General features: G+C 41.9%; 1 protein-coding gene across 6 annotated transcripts in view; it reads left to right on the top strand.

Moving 5' to 3' along the window:
• The window catches only part of ERC1 (ELKS/RAB6-interacting/CAST family member 1), a 546,576-nt gene that overhangs the window by 288,034 nt on the left and 234,041 nt on the right, over positions 1-24,501 (top strand). For all 6 annotated transcript variants that reach the window (XM_084634612.1, XM_084634613.1, XM_084634610.1 and 3 more), the window contains one exon: positions 4,122-4,257. In XM_084634612.1, the coding sequence (XP_084490738.1) occupies positions 4,122-4,257 (136 nt within the window). The remainder of the gene's footprint in view (positions 1-4,121; positions 4,258-24,501) is intronic.

Genomic DNA, 24,501 nt, shown 5'->3' with positions numbered 1-24,501 from the left:
CACATGAGCAATCACTTGAAGAAGAAAAGACAGTTACCTTTTCCGTAACTGGTGTTCTTCGAGATGCGTTGCTCATGTCTATTCCACATCCCACTCTCCTTCCCCTCTGTCAGAGTTGTCTGGCAAGAAGGAACTGAGGATGGGGGGAGCGCGCAGCTCCTCTTATACCACACCAGACAAGCGCCACTCCAGGGGTTGCGGGGGGCCCTCCCCCCCAAGGGTACTGCTAGGGGAAAAACTTCTGGCACTGGTACACGTGGCGAGCACTCACACCTATTGTGGAATAGACATGAGCAACCCATCTTGAAGAACACCAGTTACAGAAAAGGTAACTGTCTTTTCTTGGTGGCTATAACTTCAGCCAGGAGGGTGTCTGAGCTTAAGGTCTTGACTTCTGAGCCCCCATATACCGTCTTCTATAAGGACAAGGTGCAGTTGCGGCCACGTCCGGCCTTTCTCCCAAAGGTAGTTTAATCATTCCATGCGAACCAGGACATTTTTCTTCCAGTGTTTGTTCCTAAGCCACACACTAGTAACAGAGAGTGAGTGCTCTACTCCCTGGATGTCAGGTGAGCTATTAACCTTCTACATTGAAAGAACAAAGTCATTTCAAAATCAACACAACTCTTCATTGCAATTGCAGAGCGAATGAATGGGCTTACAGTGTCGTCCCAAAGAATCTCTTCATGGATCATGGCCAGTATCAGGGTATGCTACAACCTGGCTAAGATACCTGCCCTCATGCTGATGGCACACTCTATGAGGGCACAGGCATCTTTGGCAGCATTCCTGGTGCAAGTTCCCATTCAAGACCATCTGCAGGGCAGCGACATGGTCTTTGATCCACATCTTTACATTGCACTGTGGCGTTACACAGCAGGCCAGCCATGATGACAGATTTGGCAGAGCAGTGCTGCAATCTGCGATCCACTGAACTCTGACCTCTCCTCCTAGGAGATTCTTGGGAGTCGTCTCTTTGGAATCAACATGAGGAAGCACTCGAAGATTATCTACCTTCTCATAACTATTGCTTCAGCAAGTTCCTTAAGTATCCTAGGATAAATTTCATCAGGCCCTATCAACTTGAAGACATCTAACTCATCTAAGTATTCTTTAACTTGTTCTTTCCCTGTTTTGTCTTGCGTTCCTTCCTCTTGTTGTTAATATTAATTTTCTTGAGTATCTGGTGACAATTAACCTTTTTAGTGAAGACTGAAACAAAATAGGCATTAACCACCTCAGCCTGTTTGATGTCATCAGTTATTAGCTCTCCCCCCACACTAAGTAGAAGACCTACACTTTCCTTCATCTTACTCTTGCTCCGAATGTATTTAAAGAACTTCTTATTAGATTTTATGTCCCTCTTAAACATAACTCATTTTGCGCCTTAGCCTTTCTGATTTCGTCCCTATATGGTTGTGCTGTTTGTTTGTCCTCCTCATTAGCAAGTGGTCTGTGTTTTCACTTTTTGTAGGATTCCTTTTTGATTTTCAGATCATTAAGGAGTTCCTGATGGAGCCATTCCTTTTGCTGTTTTTTCTATCTTTCCTTCAGATTGGAATAGTTGGCAGTTGTGCGTTTAATAATTTTATAGCTTAGATTTTCTTCCCACAGGATCTTACTGTGGGGAGAAAGTTCTCTGAGTTTGCTGAAGACTGCTTTTTTAATGTCCATTGTCCTTATTCTGCTTATGATCATCTGCGCTTCTGTTGGCGGGGTAGGAGTCAACGTGCATTTCATGTGAGCAGTGAAAGAGGCTGCGTCACGTCCCCCACACCTTCCCAATTACTTCTTCACTTTTTCAAGTTATAGATTCCTTTGCCCAAGGCACATGTGACCTGTTTTGTTTTGTTTTTACAATAGTTGAACCATTACAGCCAAGTTCACTATAAATCCCTATCTCATTCAAGGTCTTCACTAGAGCCACATGATTTTTTTCCATCAAAGATACAGTAGGATTGCCCTAGGCTGCACTTTTTGCAGGTTCCATAATTCTGGCTTCGATCAAGTGGTTTAAGGCATGGGAGTTGCATGGGCTCTCTCTAAATCTGCCTTTAGGAAGTACTTATGTTTGCCTTAGATTTTCTGGCTGACTGCTTCTTCAACATTCAGATGATCCTTTACATACACTATGGGAGCCAATTCATTAGCAAGTCTTGCTTTTTGGCTCAGATCCTGGGCAGCAAACGTCATGTCAAAAGTTCATTTAATCAGCTTGCTTTTCAGGAAAGACCTTTTTAATGGAGAGGATTTGGACTTTGCAAAAGATAATCTATTTTTTATTTTAATCAGTGGTGTGCCTTTATTTCTGTAGTTCAGAGTGCACCAGAAAATAGTGATAACAAGGAATATTTTTCTAATGGATAAATTTAGTTTCATCAGATTCATCAAATCAAATCCATATACCTTAATATAGGAATTGAATTAGAATACCCATGTGAAACTGTGTGTGTTGGGATTATTTAACTATATTTTCTATAAATTAACTCTACTTTCTATCTTTATTTAACAGTACATAAATAACTCTGTGTTGTACAAGCTCAGTTCAGTGCTGACAAAGTATTTCAGAAAACTAATGTAATCTCTGAGCAAATCAGCTTTCAGAGTGGACTCAGTGCCCATTACCATGATGCAGCACTAGCCTAGAGCAGTTTATCAATTATACTATTTGTGTACATGTAGTATCCCAAGTAGAATCAGCTGTAGTTTTTTGGAAAGGGCACTTACAGGTACACCAATGATTCTTTAACGTAATAAGCAAAGGACTTTCGCTTCCAAATTCCTCAAGACACCTCATCTTGGTCATCTTCCTCGATTGAGAAGAGCTAGAAGAGACTGTCTCTGGAGGCCATCAGCACTGTTCTTTTCTCTGTGATGAGAGTCTCTGCAAAGCAACACCACTGGAGTTTGCTCTCTATGCAGTTACTCCAGCCCTAACTGTCTCAGGGAGCAAAAACCATAGCCTAGGAATTGAACCCAAATTCTTTGTATGGCACTGCAGAGCCCTGACCAGTTATAAATCAGTTAATTTGTATATTCTGCAAAGAGGTAATCTCTTTGCTGTGAGCTCTGAAGGAAATATCAAAGCAGCCAAAGTTGTTTGCAATCTATTCTAAATGTCTTTCTGAGATGCCTTCAGAAGAAACATTCTTCTCCTTCTGTGTGTGTCATGTTCCAAAAAGGAAGCTAGTTTATGATTTTTTTCTAAACATTAAATTAAAGAGTTCTCTATGCTAGTTGTATGATATTTGGGGGGAAAGCTTGGGACCAAAGAATCTGCCTTTTATTCCAGAGTCCAAACTTCAGATGTAATTATGGAGAAAAAGGCTGAGGAAGCAAAGCTGCTCTGTTTTATTTTGATTGGACCAAAAGTTTAGACTTAAGTTTTCTGTGGTCAGGAGACAGAGATTAAAGGGTCTGTAATTAGGTTCCATACTCCATGTGTCTTAATGCCCAGAAAGGCCAAACCCCTGCTGCGGGCAATGGTAATTGCCAGAACCATCAAGAATAATTCACAGATGCAAGTGAAAAAGGAAATTATGCACACTTTCTTGTCTCTGTAACAGTGGGGTGGGGAATATACCACAAAATATCTGGTAAACAAGTAGAATTTGAGGTTGGAGAAAATAGTTTTACTGCTTGAAGCAGATGGCCCGGACCTTGCAGATGTTCCTCTATGTTTGAGTTGTGGGGATTTTTTTAATTACTCTTCCTCCCCCATTCCCTTGAATAAAGTACAATTGTGTACCCAAGGTAATATGGGTTTCTATATATGTGTATAATACACTGTGACGAGTTGCCAGAGAGCAGGTATGTCTTTGATCAACAACTCTTACAGATGTAGCAGTTTGAAGTTTTAGATTAATGGGGTGATGCAGTCTGAGATTACTCCAGGAACTTCCAGTCACTTCTTTTAATAGTGGTGCGTAAAACAAAGTGTTCTTTAAATGGAGTTTACAATTGAGTGTGGGTTGGAAGCTGGAGTGTTTGTGGGCTCCTGCAAGATGAGTGAGAATGTTTCTGGGCTTTCCACCATTCTTCGGTCCAGGTCACACAACAGCCAGGACTGACTGAGAACATATTCTGGATTGTGCTCTGAGTATTTGTTTTTCACTTCACAGGCAAGTCAAAGACCAAAATAAGAAGGTAGCAAACCTGAAGCACAAAGAGCAAGTGGAAAAAAAAAAGAGTGCACAGATGCTAGAAGAGGCCAGACGGAGGGAGGACAATCTCAATGACAGTTCCCAACAGCTTCAGGTAGCATAAAAATCTGAATTGAGAGGATATGGCTGATAACCAGTCTTCTCTCCTTTGTATTCGTGTGCACTTTTTCTCTCATCTTCCCCCCGCACCTGCTGCCTTGCTTTTCAACATGTTGCATAATAAAGGAATTGGTTTGTGTTTAAAAGAGGCGTTTTATTCCACAGCACTGTGGATAGCTGCCTCTGGCTTCTGCTTCTGCAGTTTAATTCATTTTTATGGTAAGTAAACAGGGATTCAATTGAAATGTAAAGTGGGTCGCTGGAATGGTTTTATCAAATGGGTATTAAGATTGGGATGTTGATTTCTGCATCATAGCTACTTCTAAGAACTTTTCTTTAGTTGCTTTGGGGTATTTTCCAAAAGGATTGAACCTTATTTTGCTGGATTTTCTTCATAAAATAAAGGATGAAAGACACGACAGCATCAGTAAGTATACTTGTAGCAATGGAAATGTATTGTGGGTCATGTGAAGGATCACATGTTTTTTGTGATTACCAAGAGCTTCCAGTTGGCACCGAATCTTTCTCCACTCCTCATCAATTCCAGATGTACCCACTCGTCTACTACATATTTTCCTCTACCCATTAAACTGTCAACGCACTGCTTTATCACCACCTATAAAGTCATCAGCCTCCCACAAAATGGTACAGACAAAATAAAGTTGGCAATTTGAAAGCAAGAGCAACGTTTCTCCGTTCACCGAACTTAGATACCAACATCAGAAGTATTGTCAAACAGTGAATAATCAAGTGCTGTAATGTCACTCTTATAACTGCTACAGTGGAGTAAGGGTAGAGGATGAAGAGAGTTGTTCAAAAAACTTTCAAGTAAAATTGCTTTAGTATAGCAAAATGCAGCTTTTAAAAAATAATTTTCTTTTCCTTTCCCCATTGTAAGTATAACGTGGAAGTAGTCTGCCTTTTAAGTCGTATTCTAAAAGTTATGATTTCTAACTCTCTGTAGAGCAATCCTTTCTGTAAACATTTTGCTTGACTTTGCACAATTGGTCTAATCTTGACCAGGGGTATCTCATTATTCTCAGGTATTTGATATCATTCAACTAATAAAGACATAGGACATAATCCTAATTGTTCATTAGGAGATGAGTTCCCCAGTTAATTTAAATTAAGTTTTTTGCTCTATTCTCTGGGAGTCTGGTGGGGTGATTTCAACCCTTTCAGTACTTCAGAGAGAACTACAGAGACATGGGTCTGTCTCTGTGTACAACATTCTCAGCTGTGCCATCTTGTGGGTTTTCCATCAATGCCAGTCGTGTACAGAAAGTGCGCTCAAAGAGTTAACTTCCAAGTGCATGTAGTGATCTCATGACTAGACTTTTTAAAAGCCTTGGATATGGGAATTATACAGCTGCTAATGCATTCTGCGGGTACAGTGCTACAGAAATCCACAAGGCCCTAGGTATATGACAGCGTATGTTTGGAATACACAATCCTCTTTGTATTTGCAGTCTCTTAAACATTTTCCTTGAAGTGTTTTTTTTGTTTAGTTAGGTTTTTGAACTATGCTTATGTAAATATTTTAATTCTGAAAATGTGTGTATTTGACATCTGAGTTAATAATTTAGTAGATGGTGGTACTTATCAAGTTGTGCCATCCTAGGTAGGTTATCATTTCTGTAGTGCAATGGTTCCAGATTTCAAAAGTGCACTCTTTTTTCTCACTTTGTTCTTCCTTTTCATCACTATTTCCCTCCCATGCAAATGAAGCATATGGGGAAAGGTAGACTGAAATTTGTCCTTTTATTCTAGCTCATAGCTCCTTATGTACATGTTAAAGATGTTGGCTTATTCCTAGAAGTGATACGTTATACAATGTTGTCTGTAAAGCTACACAGTTCTGGACAGAAAATGGCATTCTGCTCACTGATGTGACACTTGATTTTTGTGCAGAATATTTTCCTCTGAAAATTCACCAACAAATTGTAATATGCTTGGTAATTGCCACACAAAGCGATTCACATACCTGTTACTTAGATTATTATGGATTTGTGCAGTATTAGGGGGAAGAGCTGTCCGGAGACAAGCTTTTGTTCAGAAATCAAGCATCAGGTCAAGGAAAAGTGTAATTTCTTTCCAGAATTGTCTAAAGAGTGTATAGCTATCCTTTTACAGAGAACTGGTTTGTCACTCATACTTTATATAGTCAGATGTGGCCTTGTAGATGTGGACTGGGACTCAGGAGACCTGGGTTTTGTTTCTGTCTCAGCCACTGGCCTGCTGGGCAGCCATGGTCAAGTTACATCACCTTCCTGTGGCCTCACTTTCCCCACTTTCTTAAGTGCTTTGAGATCTTCTGATGAAAAGTGCTATATAAGAGCTAGGTGGTGTTATGATTCCTTACTGTACTTATGGATCATTTATGCAGTAGAGGTGTCATGGAACACTTTATTTCTAAAAATATGTACAAATATGAATTAGCATATTTTTAGTATGAAAACTTACAGATTTAAAATTTGAATTGCAAATAAGTAACCAGCTGAAATCTATGAATTAGAATCTAGGAATAAGTAACCAGTTTTCTCTAATAAGGAAGGAAATTAAATGAATTGGATGACCTTTTTACTCTATTGCTATTATTTGAAAGGTTGGCTTTTCAATATTGATTTGAATTCCTATAATAGCACCAAAACAACTGAATAAAGAAAGAAACAAAACCTGAGATGGGGAATGCCACAGTATATAATTTTCTGGCATATTGTCTACTCCTTGTGATGATCCAGCCCTTTCATTTTGAGACAGATGACTGCGAGAACTTCTTGTACTGTACATCTTGCCAATGACTCTTGTAGCATGTTATATTCTGCTTAATCAGGCATAAATAAATTTCAGATAAAAATATGCGTTGGCAGAAGCATGTGAGAACTCAGGATTGGCATGGCATGAGCTGATGCACAAATCAGACTTTAAGATATGTACAGAAGTCTGAAAAGCATTAGCTTTGCTTGGTTATGATCAGTGTCATTCTCACTTTAATGACTATAACCTCTCCACACCCAAAGCCTTAAAAAATGCACATTGCGGTGAAGTTATAAAATTTGATTGCTTATTTGACAAGGACAAAGGAGTCTTTTCCAGCTTGTGCGGGGTTCTTTTTGGTTTTTTTGCTATGATAGGTTGGTTGGTTTGAGAGTTTGTTGGGGTTTTGGGGGGGGAGGGGGGAGGTGATGTGGCTTTTTCAGGGTTTCTTTGTAATGGTCCCCAGCAATTAGCTATTCTAAATGTGTAAATTGTAGCACTCATGAAGGTCAATTGGATTAAGCAGAGGTAAGAAGTTTCATGAAAACCAGTCCCTGTGTTACCAGTGTGGAAGAAAACAAGTCTTCACTCTGCGTTTGTTAGAAACAAGTCAGAGACAGTTTATTACAAGCAATTGCAAGGGAAGACTGTGGTCGGACTGGGGGTCCCCTGACCTTAGGCAGATCTTCCCCCTACAAGCAGTGTTAGACAAGTATTTATACTTTCCGTTACATACATCAACGGCTAACAGTTATCCTTTGTTTATGCAAATTCCTTCCAGATGCTACCTTATCTCAAGTTTCTGCTTACATCAGCATTCCATCTTTAAAACTAAAAGCAAGGATGAAAACAGCATCTCTTACAACTCTCGCGTTATTAGGGTTAGGGTTTCCTTTCGCTCTATCCTTAAATTGACTAAGACTCTACCCCCAGATCCTCCTTTTTCTCTTTTTCTGCTTCCACACCGGTATGCCAGCTTCCTGTCACCTGGATGTCAGCATATCATTTGGGTGAGCTAATTTATAGAGAGCCTCTCCCCATTCACAAAGGGCAAAGTGAACGTTTTCATTCGGAGATGGAAAAGGGTTTTAGATGTAAATAAAAATATCAGACTAAAGTAAAATATAGAGTGTTTAATGACAAGGGGTAGGTCCAATAAAACCCTTTCCTTTAGGATTGCTCTTTGCTTGCAGCTTGTCTCTCTAGGACTTCAGCATTTTGGTTTCCTGGAAGTAGAATCTGCCAAATACCACATTTCAGTTCCTTAGACATGGAAGCCTGTCTTTTCTTTAGTCTCTCAGGAACACTGTTTGCTAATTGATTAAAAAAATTAAATCTGGGGGGAAATATATATATTTTATATGCAAACATTGTTGGGTTTGGGGTCAGGACACGCAAGCACCAATTTCAGATAATTTTGGTCTTGGTGGGTTTGGTTGGAATTAATAATAAGACATTATGAAATGCTTAAAAATATGATATCGTATTCCTAAACTGGCCATCTGCAATCTAGCCGAATAAACATGCTTTCAAGCACATATTCTGCTCCTCCTGTCTCTGTCCCTAACAGGCCTGTGGTTTCTTTCTTCCTGAGTCCAGTAACAAAGTATTCGTTTATAGAGAGAGCTCTGATGATGGAAATTTGGCATTTTGGGGAGCGCGGGTGGGGAGAGTGTGGGGGGAGGGGAGTCACCGGAAGAATGGAAACCATAACATCTCAATTCTGGTGAACTGGATAAACAGGTTTCTAAATTTGTTCCTCCCTTCTGGGCTCCCTTAAAACCACAGTTCTCCAGAGATCTGAGAGGTTAACGAGTGCCTGGTCTATAACTGGATGATAAAATAGGCTTCTGGTCCTAAGCAGAAAAGGGCAACATAAAAACTTTTGCTTCAAGGAACTGACAAATCAGCACAGACGCATTGGAAAACATCTGGACTCATGAGAGATGCCATCTTGTCTTGGAAAGGTGACATTTGGTGAAGTTTCATGAAATATTGAGTGGATATTCAAGAGCAGGGTCTGTTGGAGTTTTCAGGCAGAAGTAGGAGGATGCTGTCACTGTTTCAGTTCTAGCATCATCTTTGTTGCCTCCAGTGACTGTGGCTAAGCACCTGTGTATTGAAGTAACATCTAGCATAATAGGTTTCACAGTGGTAGCCGTGTTATTCTATATCAGCAAAAACAACGAGGGGTCCTTGTGGCACCTTAGAGACTAACATACTTATTTGGACATAAGTTTTCGTGAGCTAAAACCCACCTCATCAGATGCATGGAGTGAAAAATACAGTAAATAGTGTATATAATGTTACCGCACATGAAAAGATGGGAGTAGCCTTACCAAGTGTGGGGGGGGAAGGGGGTCAGTGCTAACAAGGCCAATTCAAACAGCGTGGAAATGGCCTATTCTCAACAGTTGACAAGAAGGAGTGAACATCAACAGAGGGAAGTTTGTAATGCTAAAGAGGCCAATTCAATCAAGGTGGACGTCGCCCATTCCCAACAGTTGACAAGAAGGTGTGAGTAACAACGGAGGGAAAATTACTTTTTGTAGTGCTGTAATATATATACTGCTTACTGAATTTTTCACTCCATACATCCAGCTTAATGAGTATATTGCTCCCTCTATACATTTATATTTGTATAACTCCTATATGATAACTTGAGCATTAGGGAAAGAATATATTCCTAAAAGAATTTTCAGTCTAAGCAGTTGTGCAGTTTTTGTTTGTTTTAATAGCCCTTGTACAGCAAATAGTAGGTCAGTAGCCACTTGACTGGGACCGAAGCAGATCTAGGGGAAATTGGTGGATGGCAGTTCAATCAGGATAAAGTTGTCAAGTTTGTTACTTCAGATTCAGTAATTTTAAGTATTATCATGAGGCCAAGTAATATATATGTGTGTAATGAATTCCATCAACTCAAGGATCTGAGAGCCAAAGTGGAATACATCTAGTCTTGAATTTCTAAAGTGAAAATTTAAATCCCAACTCTCAGTGATTTTTAAGGAATTTGTGAGGGAGAGTGGTAGAGCTTGTTGCCCCTATTCCTTTGAATAGGTAGCCCTAATCACACCAGTTAAAGAATGCAATGTCTTCTTTCAGGAATAGTTAGAGAAAGATAATCCTTCCTCATTTATCAATTAATTTACCTTTGGACGACATGGGTCTAGTTGTGGTGTTTACAGGGCACCAGAGCGTTATGCTAGAGGAGACTGAATAGTTGAGTACTGTTTTGTGAGGGAAGCAAAAATTTATTGTAAGAATGCTGGTTCTCTCCAGCAAGTTAGGTCACTTTATAGACAGGTGCTGGGAAGGAAGCTAATTACTTAGATGTTGCTATCAAGGTGCAAGGAAATGCAGGATAGGAGTCAAGGAAGGAATATTTAGGGTACAAAGTACCATAGAAAGCTGAAACTCAATACAGAAGTATTACTAGATACACACTTATGATCAGTCAGATAGAGAACTAGTGTGTTCCCATGCATGGACAAGAAGACTTCAGAGAAGAAGAGTGAACGTTCATTAGGAACTTTTTGGGTTAGTGAAGTCTTGCACTGCTGGAAGGGGCTCAGTCTAAACTTTAAGCATGCCAGATTGCTACCAGTGAATACAGAGGTTTGGGGAATAATTTAAAACTAATAATTTAAAATTATTAATAAAACTAATAATTTAAAAAGCCATCAGATGCAGAGGGCAGTTCAGGCTGGACAGGAATACTAATATGGCTGTAGATGTGATGAGGAACAAAAGAATTTAACTTGTTTCCAGTCCAAAGGCAGTTGAGGATCAAGTGGTTCAGATTTCAGTTGAATGAACCTATTAACAATAGCTGTACTGTAATCAGAAAGACATTTATGCATTTCATTCATTAAATGAAAGCTTGAATACCATGCTGGAATGTTTGACTTGTCAAGGAGACCAGAATAATTGGTGTCATCAAGATGTGAACTAATTTTAAAAAATAAATTAACTAGGGAGAGGGGAAAGAGTTGCATTTATAAACAAGGAAGACCATCATTTCATGGGTAAAATCTGTTTAGTCATAAATCACAGGTGCTAGACACACAAAAACTAAAAGTATTTTTTTACTTGGATTAGAATGATAAGGAGCATGATGTGTCAAAAGAGATGAAAAGTTTTAAAATATCCTGGAATAGTAAAATTGGAGGATTTGTAACTGCTGTAATTAACTGAATGGCATGTTGAGACATGGATTGTTAAAGCAAAATTATTGATATCATAAACAACTGCTTTTTGAGCAGTTTGTTTTAGAGCCTCATAGAGCAAGGTGGAGTTAATTTTGGTGGTGCATGTTGGAGTTCCACTGGGTAACAGTGAATACTGCACAGTTGTTAGATTTCATATTCACTAAAGGAGGAGTCTCCATTTTGGAAACGCAAGTGCAGTAAGTCACCAGGACTGGATGTTTTTCATCTAAAAGGAAAAGTGCAGAATAGTGGCAATACTGATGAAGCTTTTAGACCAATGTTTTATGGAATCCCTTCCATTCTGTTTTGGACTCCCTTTTAACTTTTTTAAAATCTCCTTCAACATGAAAACCAACATGTTTAGTTTCAATCCAGGGAGAACTATTAAAATACTTGAAACTAACCACTCTAGCCATTTTTGGAATGATTTAACTTAGAAAATATAACTTTTTTGACTCTTAAAAAATCAGCTTTTTGAGGATACCATAATGCAAATGTCTAGCTTTCAAATATTAAAACTTGTAGTGTACTTACTGTTTAATGGTATATAGTACAGAGGTTGGTTTGAAGAAATTTTGTTCAAAAATAAAATTTAAGATTTCCTGGAAACTGACTATGCTTAGTCAGCTTTGAAAGCAAATCGGTAGTGCATCAAAATCATCAGTTAACTGGTTATGCATCAGAGAATTGGATATAAGTCTGCAGTGGAGAAAGGATGATACAGCACCAGATGTTGTACAAATGTAATCTCTACAGCAGGTTTAGTCTCCATCAACAACTGCAGTGAACTGCAAAGAATTTAATGTTCTGTAGACGTATCGATCTACTCTAGTAGATTGTAATTTCTAGTACAGAATACCCAATTACAATAGACACAGATCAGTGTTTTATGTTCACAGGTGCATTGCGAAAAATTAGCTCCTGCTTTTGCCACGCTCAAGCTTTCTGCCTGCAGGAGAGGAAGATCACTAACTCCTTTGCCAGTGGCCTATTGAAAAGCAGTAGATTATGTCCTTTTGGCTGCCTATCTCACTGTGAGGGATTGTTCATCTGTTGGGAATACAAAATGTATTGGAAATTGTTTCGGTGCCTTATTCCACATAGCACTTGGCGCATTGTTGTTTAAGCTTTTCAGCCTGAGAACTGAACATATTATTTCAAAAGGTTCCATCAGTACTTAGAGTCTCAGTCTCTGCCCTGTTCTGCTTCTTTTTCACTGCTCAGGTAGTGCAAAGGGAGTATTGTAAATGTGTAGCACCAAAAAAAATGGCTGCAGAGTGAAATTATTCATTGGACTAGTTGAGAACTAGTGCACAGTACCAAAAATTAGTATAAAGTGAAATATCAGATTGTTTTCATTTTGGATCTACGCTATAGACTTTGGCTCCAAGAAACTTAACATTCGACATTGGAAATGATGGACTCATAAGCTTTGATTTAAAAACAAAAGTTTCTGCCATTTTTCCTGCAGAAAGAGCACAAAATATAACTTGGTCTCAAGGAAGATCGTAAGGGGTGCCAACATGTCACCTCAGGCAAATCAAGGATGGGGTGGGGGACACATCTGGAGGTCCACAGGAAAGGAGGGAATCTTCCCAAGCCCTTTGTTCTTACCTAATCCACCTTACTTGTGAACCTACTGGTGCTTGTCCATTTACCTAAGGAGGCTTCTGAGTGCAACTCTTCCAACCCTCCCCAACTCAAAATGCTTCCTTAAGTCTCATTTACATTTTTCAGTGTATCTTAATAGGAGCTGAATTAAGGCACTTTGGATGCCTTGCTTAAGAAGTGCAACCCTAACTCTGCCATTTCCTGGTTTTCTAACATTTGAGGGTTTTTTTAAAAACTAACTTTATTGTAATGCACATATTGAGTAGTTCGTGAAATATGACAGAAATATTATCTCCAGGCTTTTTGTCTGATAAATGTGTAAAAAGTCTGAGTATTTTTATTGTTGTTAATGTTTTGACATGCAATATTACAGATAATGAGGGTAAGCAAAAATTTTACACTTTTTAATGAAGAATGCTTTCCCAGGATCATAAAATAATGGTTATTTCTCATAAATACATGTATGAATGGTTTGGGTGTATTATTAAAGAGCGCAGGTGTAGATTTTGCCTTCCTCTGAAGTATAGAAGGTATTACCTAATAACAGACTAGACAGACCTGTTGTCTGATTTGATAAGGCAGTTATATAAAAGTAGGATCTGTCACTTCTAGGTGACTGGTGTTTATGGTATTAACTAGGTTGTTACAGGATTGCCTCCTGTTTTATTAGACCTAGAAGATGGTGCTCTAGAGAGAGGGTCTGTTGCTATAACATTTACAAAGTCTAAGCTTGAGAGAACAGACTTGACATTTAGAAAGGGTAAGTGGATCCCTGACCGATGCTTATGCATCTGCTCCATTTGCTTTTACTCTGTAATTTGCTTAATAACAGGTTTAAATGCTATTTATATTTATAAAATATAAATATAAATATTTAGCATGTGCTGGGGAGACCAATTCACCTTGTGGAGTATCCTTAAAAAGCGTAATACTTAGGTACTTAATTCTGCCTTTTGGAATTGTGTAAAAACATTCTGCAGTATTTAAAACTCTTCCTGGAGTAATTTTGTGGGGGGTAAACCCTGCTTATTCCAGAAATAGGCAGCATCTCAAGTATCCCAGTACTTGATAACTGTACGCTGAGATTTTTATTAGGAGAAAGCCATTAAGAACCTTGACACCTTTTGACAGATGAAATAGGGCTCTCTGTGTCTTAGTATTGCTCTCTGATCAGTCAGAACTATTATTCTCTAGACACTCCCTCTGTTCTTAAACTTGACTGTAAAAGTGATAGTTGTTTGGGGAAGATGAGACCAGCTAGATGCACTCTGCTGTCTAGTTGGCAAGGAAATGCATTGGTGCCCGTTATAACAGGCAAGAGATTAAACACTGTGAAGATAATACTGCTGACTCTGCCAACAATCTCAACCACTAGTTATTCCTTGCAAGTGTGTGGGTTTTTTTAAGATTAGTATCTTAGTTCAAAACCCTTTGTTGAAAACTGTCAGAGAGATTAATGTGACTGTTGACAACATACTGTGACTGCTGTGAGAGAATTCTCCTGAGAATAGAAAACATTAAGGGCTAGGTTTAAGCAAAACAATAGAAATACTTTAAGGGAAAACCAGCTCTTTACATTTTGGTGTTTTGTTTCATGGGCTCAAAAGATGGTAATAAATTTGCATTTTACCATCTTCTGTTTTTTCTCTTTTTTTAAACCTTATTTCATTTGCTGTTTTGAAACCTCTCCCTGACTAGTCCCTTCTGGAGAATAAAAATATCCATTCTTCTGCCATGAATTCAGTATTTACTCTAAAGCTTTTAGCATTATTGGTTTGCCCGTGGTAATAAACCTAAACATTCCCTTTGTTGCGCTTTTACATTCTTTCTGTGCCTTGCTTATCAAGCTTTCCACACCGCTCCCCACAACTTCATTTTGTCCTTTTTTCAGAAATAATCCTATTCTACATCTTACCAGTGCTTTTCCTTTGTCACATGTTTGTTTTTATTAATATACAGTTAGTGTGGATTTCATAAATTACATTGTACATAGATTTTTTTTTACTGATGTGTTGAAGTATGCCAGATTGCAATTGGTGAATCTGATATGTTTTTCTGTAATGCTTAGGAAAAATTACTTGAATAGTGATCTGTGTTAGTGATTGGTCTAAAGCTGGTATTGTTTTTTATGAAGAAATTAATTGTGTAAAAATAGAACTGAAATCTGCATGTGTCTGTGATGGATATTTATTTGGAGATAAAGCTGCTAGTTGGTAGTTCCAGAGAAGGAGATATGTGGGTGGACTATAAGGTTGAGAAGGGGCACTATTGGGTATTCAGTAACATAACTGATTATTTCCTTGCTTATTAAACTTTATGTAGGCTATGTAGTCTAGCACCCCGTGTTCAAAATTATCAAAGCCTTTTGTGCGATTAAATATCTGTTTTCATAGCTCACATGGATTATTATCCAGTCTGTCCCACTGCAAAGACCGTTTGTCTTCCAAACCCCCTAATACACCCAGCTATGCTGCCATCCTTCCATTATGACTTTTCTGTAGAATCAGTTACTCACCTACCCCACTCCCCCATCATGACACCCTTCTGTACACAGCCTGAATTGTCCCAGTGTCTCTTCCATCCCCAGAGTAGCTCTCCCCTGGGTTGGTGAATGTTTTGAGAATTGAGACTGTTGGTGCATGGAGACAACAGGCTCTGAGTAGGGAGCTTAGGAGAGCAGGGTTGTGCATGCTCACAGTTCTGTAAGAGGACATGGTGTGTGATAGCACTGTCTTCCATTTGTGCCCATCCCATCTCAAGCCCTACATCTCCCCTCATCAAATTCCTCATAAATCCTCACACAGCTATCATTCCCTAAACAAGGCCTTCTGAGTCCTGAGGTGGTGATATCTCATTGGAATGTTGAAATCTGATGGGGACCTGGAGGGTTATCATCTTTCAATGAAGCCTTTTCTGTAGAAGTTTGTCAGATTACCATACTTCCCAGAAGTGGAGTCAGAAATCTTGTCCTAAGAAAAAAATCACTTGACCAAAAAGGTCCGAATCTAAGATAATTCCTTAAAGAAATGGGATTCTAGATTTTTAAGAAAACTTCTAACCAAGAGGAAGAAATTTGTTAAATGTATATCTTACAGTAATGTTTTCATTGTGCATTTATTCAATATCACCTTTCAAAAGAAAAGGTAGGAAACATTTTTTAAAAATGAATATTGGTATTAGGTAAATACCAGATAAATTTTCCTGTATTCTCAAGTGATCTCTCCATCTTAGCTTCAGCCATTTTCAGTTCCAAAAGATTGTAATTCCAGCACATGGAGCAGGTGCTCTCAATGTCTTAGGGAAAAATATTAATATATAAATAAAAGTTTTCTTTTAAAAGAAAGTTTTGATTTAATGCTCAAATTGGCTATATATGTTAATGTCCTGTGTAATTTTACCATGGTCCAAAGCATATGCACTAAAAGAAAAAAAAACAAGGAAATGTAAGGTCTCTCTCACACACACACACTGTATCTTTCTCGCTCTCTCTCATATGGGGGCACTCATGTCCTTTTCAAAATAGATGGTGTTATTTGAAGAATCCCTTAGAGAAAGTTCTCATGGATTCATCCAGATGGAACAACCTATTTTTCTCAATCCAGCACTTTAGTTGGGGATGGATGAATGACCCTTATACTTAGCTGTGGGTGTGCATCTCAGCCTGTAAACAACCCTGCTAGCTCTTTTGTTCTTCTGGAGGCAGGAAGTATTTTACCCAACTTTTCAGGACCGAGATCAACCAAGATCCTCCTCCAATAACAGACGATGTAAATTTGCCACGTAAAAATATAATATATTCTTCGTCAAGTGATTTTGCATATATATGCTACTCTTCATGTCTGTGGGCCCACCGTATGGCCATCAGAAACTTTTTCCTCAGCAGTACCCATTGAGCAGCCGAATTCCCCCACTACCATGCACCACTGCATGAAGGTATAAAAGGCCGAGCTGCCCCTTGCCCACCTTAATTCCTTCTTACCTCCCTCGATGGTCATTCAAACCCTGTTTAATATCAGAACAGTTTTCTCAGCTTTTGTGTATAATAGCATATATAATATAGTTAGTCTGGTGATTAGTACAGTTAATAAGTTTTAGTTCTTCAAGTGCTTGTTCATGTCAATTCCAATCAGGTGTGTACGTGCATGGTAGGCGGAAGATTTTTCCCTAGCAGCATCTCTCAGGTTGGCCTGGGCGCCCCCTGGAGTCACATGGCAGTGAATAAAGAGCCCTGCTGACCTGCACCCCCTCAGTTCCTTCTTACCGCCAGTGATGGTTAGCTGGAACTTCCCTATGCTCTTGTCTCGACAAGCGCATTTAGCAGTGTTCTTATATTGTTCTCCATTAGATCTCCATTGTTCTTTAATAGCTAGTAGTTCATTAGTGTTAGATAAGTTTCCTTTGGGGGTAATCCCCTCCTACGCTCCTGACGCTGGGGCATGCGGGGTCTCCAGGCTTCAAAACCTGTGGCAAGTGTATGCCCAGAAGCGATCCTCAACCTCGTGAGAAGGCCATCAGGAGGATGGCTTAGGAGAAGGCCATCAGAAGGATCATTGTGCCATTTGTAAGACCTTTCGGCCCAGGACTTCAAAAGATAGAGAGCAGCGCCTGAAAGTCCTGTTGATGGAGGCAGCACTCCGCCCCCAGCCCAACCCTGGGTTGACAGACCCTGCGCCAAGTACCTCCTCCTCGGTGTGGAGCGTTCTGACACCGTCAGCACGGGCACTGGTGCCGGGTAATGATAAGGACTCATGGCACTGTCCCAGCTTCACTGGGCACTGTCCCAGAAGAAGAGGTCGGAGAGGGGTTGCTCTCTCCCTTATAGACCTAAGTAGCCTGCCACTGTTAGACCCAAGTCAGCCACACTAGTGCTGCTCCACCAGTGACGGTCACGCCAACTCCTGCCCATGTAGAGGGGTGATTGAGTCCGATCCCCGCTTGCTTGCCGAGACCAAGCCTTGAGCTGCACCTCCCTTCGACACCGGAGGCGTTTGAGGCATCCCAAGAACTGCGTCACCTCACAACACTGTTCTCTCCTCCCAGACAGGATAAGTCACTGGCACCGGTCGCTCCCCAGGCTCCTTCAAGGGGAAAGCCCGCTATGATGGCCCACCGATCTCAGACCCCACTGCGCCACTCCCCAGCATCGGAGCACACCCAATCATGACGATCCCTGAGCCCTCGACACAAAAGCACGGTGCCTAGAAATACCGCTCCCCCATGGTCATCATTTTCAGACACCTCGGAGTCAGAGTCAGGCTCCTATCGGTCTCAAAGGAGTAGGAGCGGATGGTCCACATCAACTCAGGACAGTATCCTTACCTGGCACAGCAGTGGACCACCTCAGCAGGTCATTTCAAGTCCACGAGTGGTCCCTTCACCCGGACGTCGCATTTTCAATCTTCCAGAGGTGGGGCTTTCCCCAGATAGACCTATTTGCCATGTGACACAACAGGAAGTACCAGCAGTTCCGATCCTTGCAGAATCACAGCCCAGGCTCCAGAGCAGATGCATTCCTCCTTCCATGGGGAGGCCATCTCCTTTACGCCCATACTGCTCATTCACAAGGTGGTACTCAAGATCCAGAGGGAACAAGCTCAGGTCATATTGATAGTACCAACCTGGCCCCATCAGTACTGGTATACATCTCTCCTAGACATGTCCGTGAAAGCCCCGGTCACCCTTTCACTCCTCCCAGACCTTCTGATGCAAGATCATGGTCATCTTCAACATCATGTCACTTCACCTCGCGGCATGGAAGCTCCATGATTGAACCCGATGGAGCTTTTCTGTTCAGATCAGATTCGACTAGTCCTCCTTGGCAGCAGGAAACCCTCTGCTAGAGCCACCTACCTTGCCAAGTGGAAGAGATTTTCAATCTGGTCGGCGCAGCACCATTCATGCCCGACACTAGCCTCAGTGTCGCTCATTCTGGACTACCTCCTCCATCTGAAGCAGCAGGGGCTTTTGTTGTCCTCAATAAGAGTGCACTTAGCCACAATATTGGCCTTCCATCTGGGTGCAGGGGGCCGCTTGGTGTTTGCTAACCCTGTGGTAAGCCGATTTTTAAAAAGGCTCGACAGGCTGTACCCGAGCGTCCGTCAGCTGGTCCCTACCTGGGACCTCAACCTGGTCCTCTCTAGACTCATGGGACCACCCTTTGAACTGTTGGCAACATGCTCCCTGCTCTACCTCTCTTATAAGGTGGCGTTCCTGGTAGTGATAACCTTGGGCAGGAGGGTGTCTGAGCTCAAGGCCTTAACATCGGAGCCTCCTTACACATCAACCAGGACATCTTCCTCCCAGTATTCTACCCTAAGCTGCACTCCACCGGCAAGGAGCAGAGACTTCACTCTCTGGATGTCCACAGGGTGCTAGCCTTTTACATGGAGAGAGCAAAGCCATTCAGAAAATCGCTCCAGTTATTCATGGCAGTGGCGGACAGACTGAAAGGTCAGCCAGTGTCATCACAACGCATTTCGTCGTGGATCATGTCCTGCATTCGTGAGTGCTAAAACCTGGCGGGGGTTCCCGCACCCCAAATCACTGCGCACTCTACCAGGGCGCAGGCTTCATCAACAGCATTCCTGGCACATATGCAGAGCAGCGACGTGGTCCTCCATTGACACTTTCACCACGCACTATGCGATTTCCCAGCAGGTCAGAGATGATGCGGCCTTCAGACAAGCAGTGCTCCAATCAGTGGAAGACTCCGACCCCACCTCCTGAATTTAGGCTTATGAGTCACCTGATTGGAATTGAACAAGCACTCAAAAAAGAAAAAACAGTTACTCACCTTCTCGTAACTGTTGTTCTTTGAAATGTGTTGTTCATGTCCATTCCAATACCCACTCTCCAACCCCTCTGTCTGAGTAACCGGCAAGAAGGAACTGAGGCGGTGGTGGGTCAGCAGGGCTCTATACTGAGCACCATGAAGGCACAACTCCAGGGGGCGCCCAGGCCAACCTGACCGATGCTGCTACGGAAAAATCTTCCAGCTACCATGCATGTGCACGCACACACCTGATTGGAATGGACATGAACAACACATCTCGAAGAACAATAGTTACGAGAAGGTGAGTAACCATTTTTTCTTTAAACAACTTTTTTTCAGACTTCTTGTTTTGCCCATTTTTAGAGGTTTCTGTTTGTGGTACTGAGGCATGTCCCAGTCACCAGGGTTCAAGCCATGTACTCAAGGTCTGTGTCAGTGAGCGACCTGCACAATAGCTGTCTGAAGTGCTTGAGTGAAGCACATGTAAAAGACCAGTGCTAGATTTGCAGGGTCAGGACTAGAATCAAGAAGGATAGGGAGGCTAGGCTGAAATGGCTGCTGCTGGTCGCCCTGGCCAGGGGAAGATCTCCATCCTCTCAGTCTGGTAAGAGAGGTGAGAAGGAGTTAAATAGAGTGCACATGAAACCTAAGTAGTACTTCTCCAAATCTGTGCCACCATTGGCTTCAGTGCCACCAAGAGCACCATTGAACCCAATGCTGGCAATGGCACTGTTATCATCTTTGGTACCGCAACGGGATACCATCTCAGTATTGACTACCCTGGAGGCATTTGCAGTGGCAAAAAATCTGCTCTACTCTTAGTGCTGGCATCTTCATCACTATAGGAGTCAGATCCCTCAGCACCACAGGGTCCTAGAGTCTGGGCTCCAGCCTGAGCCTGGAATTCTACACAGCAATGAAACAGCCTTGCAGCCTGAGCTATGGGCCAGCTGTGGATTTTTCTTGTCTGTGTAGACATACCTAGTGTCCTCATCTAGAAGGGCAGAGTCTGGTACCAGGTCTAATACTGAGCATCAAGAACAGGTCCTAAAGCTAGAACAGCAGCCAGTAAAAGAGTTTTTAGCCCCTCCAGTCTTGGCTTCCTCTTCATCCTCTGCAGATTAAGCTGTTTCATCTGGGACAACTTCACCCCTTTCTGATGATTGAAAAGTTGATCAGGAATAGTTAACAAGAGTGTCTGCAGACATGGGCATGCAAGTCAAGGACATCAGGAAGTCCTCACATCACCTGGTTGACAGCTTATCTGAGGGTTCCTCCAGGGTGGCTCTGCCAGTTAATGAGGCAGTAGTAGAGCCTATAAAGGCTCTATGGCAGACCCTATCTTCATTGCCTCCCAACTCAAAAAGGGCAGAAAGAAAATACTATGTACTCTCCAAGGTATTGAGTATCTTTATTATACTCACCCACCACCAGGACAGCAGCTAATGAGAGAGCAACATGGGAACCAGGCTGCCACCTCCAAATCAAAAGATGCTGAGAAGCTGGATTTATTTGTTAGGAAGATTTATTTGATGGAGGTTTGCAACTGTGTATCGTTAACCAACAGGCTCTGCTGGGTTGGTACGATATTAATGTTTGGGGTTCCATGGAGAAGTTCAGAGAGCTGCTTCAGAGAACTTGAGGCAGGGAGTTCTCTTCCCTGGGCAATGAGGGCAGACTAGTCGTGAGAACATCACTGCAAGTGGGGCTTGATGCAGCAGATTCAGCAGCTAGAACCAGGGCTTCCATGGTTGCCACGTTCAGATCATCCTGGTTGTAGCCTTCCCTAAGAAGTCCAGAATACTATCCAGGACTTGCTGATTGAGGTTCCTTCTCTATTCTTGGGCCAGACAGAAATCAAGCTCTTCCTAAGAACTCTAGAGCCACCTGGGAGTTCTTAGGCTTGTACAAACCTGCCCCAGTCAGAAAGCACTATCAGTCCCAGAAGATGCACCAATATTCTCCTCTACCTCCTTGACAGGACCTTTCAAAAAAGAGATCCAAGGGTTATATGTGTAGGCCTCCCCCTCCTGCTATTTTGACTTCAGCTCTGTGCCTTTGACAACACCTGGGAAATACATATTAGTCATTTTGTTGTGCTGGTTGAGCTTACCATACCAGTCTCCATGTCTCCAGACCCAAACGTCCTCACCTTCGCAAGCTATCTGTCCCACCTCCACAGTGCTTGGTCCCAAATTACTTCAAACCAATGGGTTTTGAGCACTGTGGAGGTGGGACATACTCTCCAGTTTGCTTCTGCCCCTCCTTCTCACTCTCCCTTCCCATCCTCCTTCGGGACCTCTCTCACAAGGAGCTCCTCATCTAAGAGGAGCAATCTCTTCTTTGGTTGGGAGCCATAGAATAGTCTCCTCATAGTCTAAGAGGGAAGGAGTTTTATTCCTGCTGTTTCCTAATCCCAACAGCAAAGGAGCAGGGCAGAGGGGTCTCAGACCAATCTTAGATGTGTGTCAACTCAATAGGTTCTTGAAAAAGGTAAAGGTCTGGATGGTCACCCTAGCTTGTTGTTCTGTCTCTGGAGACTGGTATGCTGCCCTCGAAGGGATGCCTACTTCCATGTGGCATTCAGTCAAGCTCACAGGAAATACCTCCAATTTCAGGTAAATCAAAATCAGCCTGTCATCAGATTCTGGAGTCTTTACTTAAGTTATGGCAGTAGTAGCTGCATTCCTCCGAAGATTGGGAGTTGAGGTTTACCCCTGTCTGGACAACTGACTTGTTCCAGTCCAAACTGGAAGCACAGAGCACTGTTGTCCTGATCCATTCAATTGTTGAATTTCTTGGAACTATAACACAGAAAAATACTCTCCTCTCCCTGGTCCAGAAGATAGGGTTTATAAGTGCTATACTGGACTCATTTCAAACCAGGATCTTTCTTCCGGACTCCAGGTTCTAGGCAATGTGATCAATTGTTATATGTTTGAACTCTCACCTGGTCACAACAGCACAAAACTGTTAGAGGCTTTTGGGACATGTGACCTCTTGCACCTATGTGATCCAAGACACAAGACTACTCTGGCTGGCTGGCTGGCATCAGTCTACTCGCCAAATCACGATCAGCTAGACTTGGTGGTGGGAGTGCCCTCCCATGTCCACACCTCCCCAGGTTGGTGGACAAATCCAGCCAGTGTATGTATAGATATTCCATTTGCCCACTTGCAGCTGATGCTCACACTAATGACAGATGCGTCTGCTCTAGGATGGGGAGCCCACCTGGGTTCTCTACAGACTCAGGGTCTATGGCTTCAGAAGACTTAGACTTACATATCAATGTCAGAGAACTGAACGCTGTCAGACTGCTGTACTGAGTAGTTCTATTGCAGGTCAGGGGAAGCAGCCTGTTAGTCCTCACAAGACAACGTGGTGGCAATGTTATATCTCAACAAGCAGCAGGGAGCCTGTTCTTCTCCACTCTGTCAAGAGAAGACTCTAGTCTGGAAGCGCTGCCAACTCAATAGATCTAGAAGCATTTTGCCTGCTGGGGGTACAAAATGATCTAGCAGATCACCTGAGCAAATCGTTTGAGTCCCACCAGTGGTCTCTTCGTCCAGATGTGGCCAGATACATCTTCCAGCAGTGGGGTTTCCCCAAGGAGACCTGTTTGCAACAAAGTCCAACAGAAATTGTTGGCAGTTCTGTTCCCTATGGGGTCACATGACAGATGTGTTTTTACTGTCATGATCAGGCTGACTCCTCTGTCCTTTTCCACCAATCCTGCTCATTCACACAGCATTATTGAAGATAAGACAGTACCACGCCAGAGTCATACTTATAGCCCCACCATAGGCCCATCAACACTGGTTGTCAACTCTCCTGGCACTGTCAGTGAAACCTCCAGTTTCACATCCCCTAGACTTGGACCTAATTTCCCAAGATCGTGGTCCCTTCATTTAACTGCAAGGATGCGCCATGGCTGGATATTAGAGAGCAGTCTTGCTCAAAAGAGGTTCAAGAGATCCTGCTAAATAGAAGAGGGCCTTCCACAAGAGCTAATTACCTCTCTAAATTGAGACATTTTTCCATGTGATCTCGCTAGTATGGGGTGTCTCTGTCCATTCTTCAGTTCAACATATCCTGGACTACTTATCGTAGCTGAAACACCAAGAGTTGGTTGGTCGTTCAGTCAGAGTACATCTGACAGCTGTTTCAACATTCCTCCCTAAAGTGGACAATCACTTTTTCCTCCAATGACATGTTCATAAGGTTTTTGAAAGGTTTAGTCAAATTATACCCTCAAGTACAATATTCTGTTCCCCTGTGGGATCTGAACTTAGTATCATCAAGTCTTATGGGTTCCCCGTTTGAACCACTGGCTACCTGCTCTCTGCTGCATATATCAATGAAGGTGGCATTTTTGGTGGCCATTATCTCAGTCACAAGAATAGGGGAGCTGCATTCCTCAATGTTTGGGCCTCCACATACAAACTTTTTTAAGGACAAGGTTTACCTGTGTCCTTATCCAAAGTTCATCCCAAAGATGGTGCCATCTTTCCACATCAATCAGCCAGTTTATTTTCCCGTATCCTACCAAAGCCATATTCAAGCAGGGAAGAAGAGCATTTGCAAACCTTGGATGTCAGAAGAGTTCTAGCATTCTACCTGGACAGAACCAGGCACTTCCGTAAATCCTCCTAGCTGTTTGTAGCAGTGGCAGACAGAATAAAAGGACAATTAGTCTCTACTCAGAGAATTTCTTCCTGGAATGCCTCCTGTATACACATGTGCTATGATCTGGCTAATGTCACTCCGCCTAGCAGAGTTGCAGCTCATTTGACAAGGTTGCAATTGGCCTCATTAGCTTTTCTGGCACACATTCCAGTTGTGGACATTTGTAGAGCAGCAATGTGGTCCTCAGTCCACGCATTTTCCTCCC

Source organism: Lepidochelys olivacea (genome assembly GCF_965140295.1).
Source record: "Lepidochelys olivacea isolate rLepOli2 genome assembly, chromosome: 1".
Taxonomy (NCBI): Eukaryota; Metazoa; Chordata; order Testudines; family Cheloniidae; genus Lepidochelys; species Lepidochelys olivacea.
The sequence above is the reverse complement of the archived record's forward strand: the minus strand, read 5'-3'. Positions and strand labels throughout refer to the sequence as shown.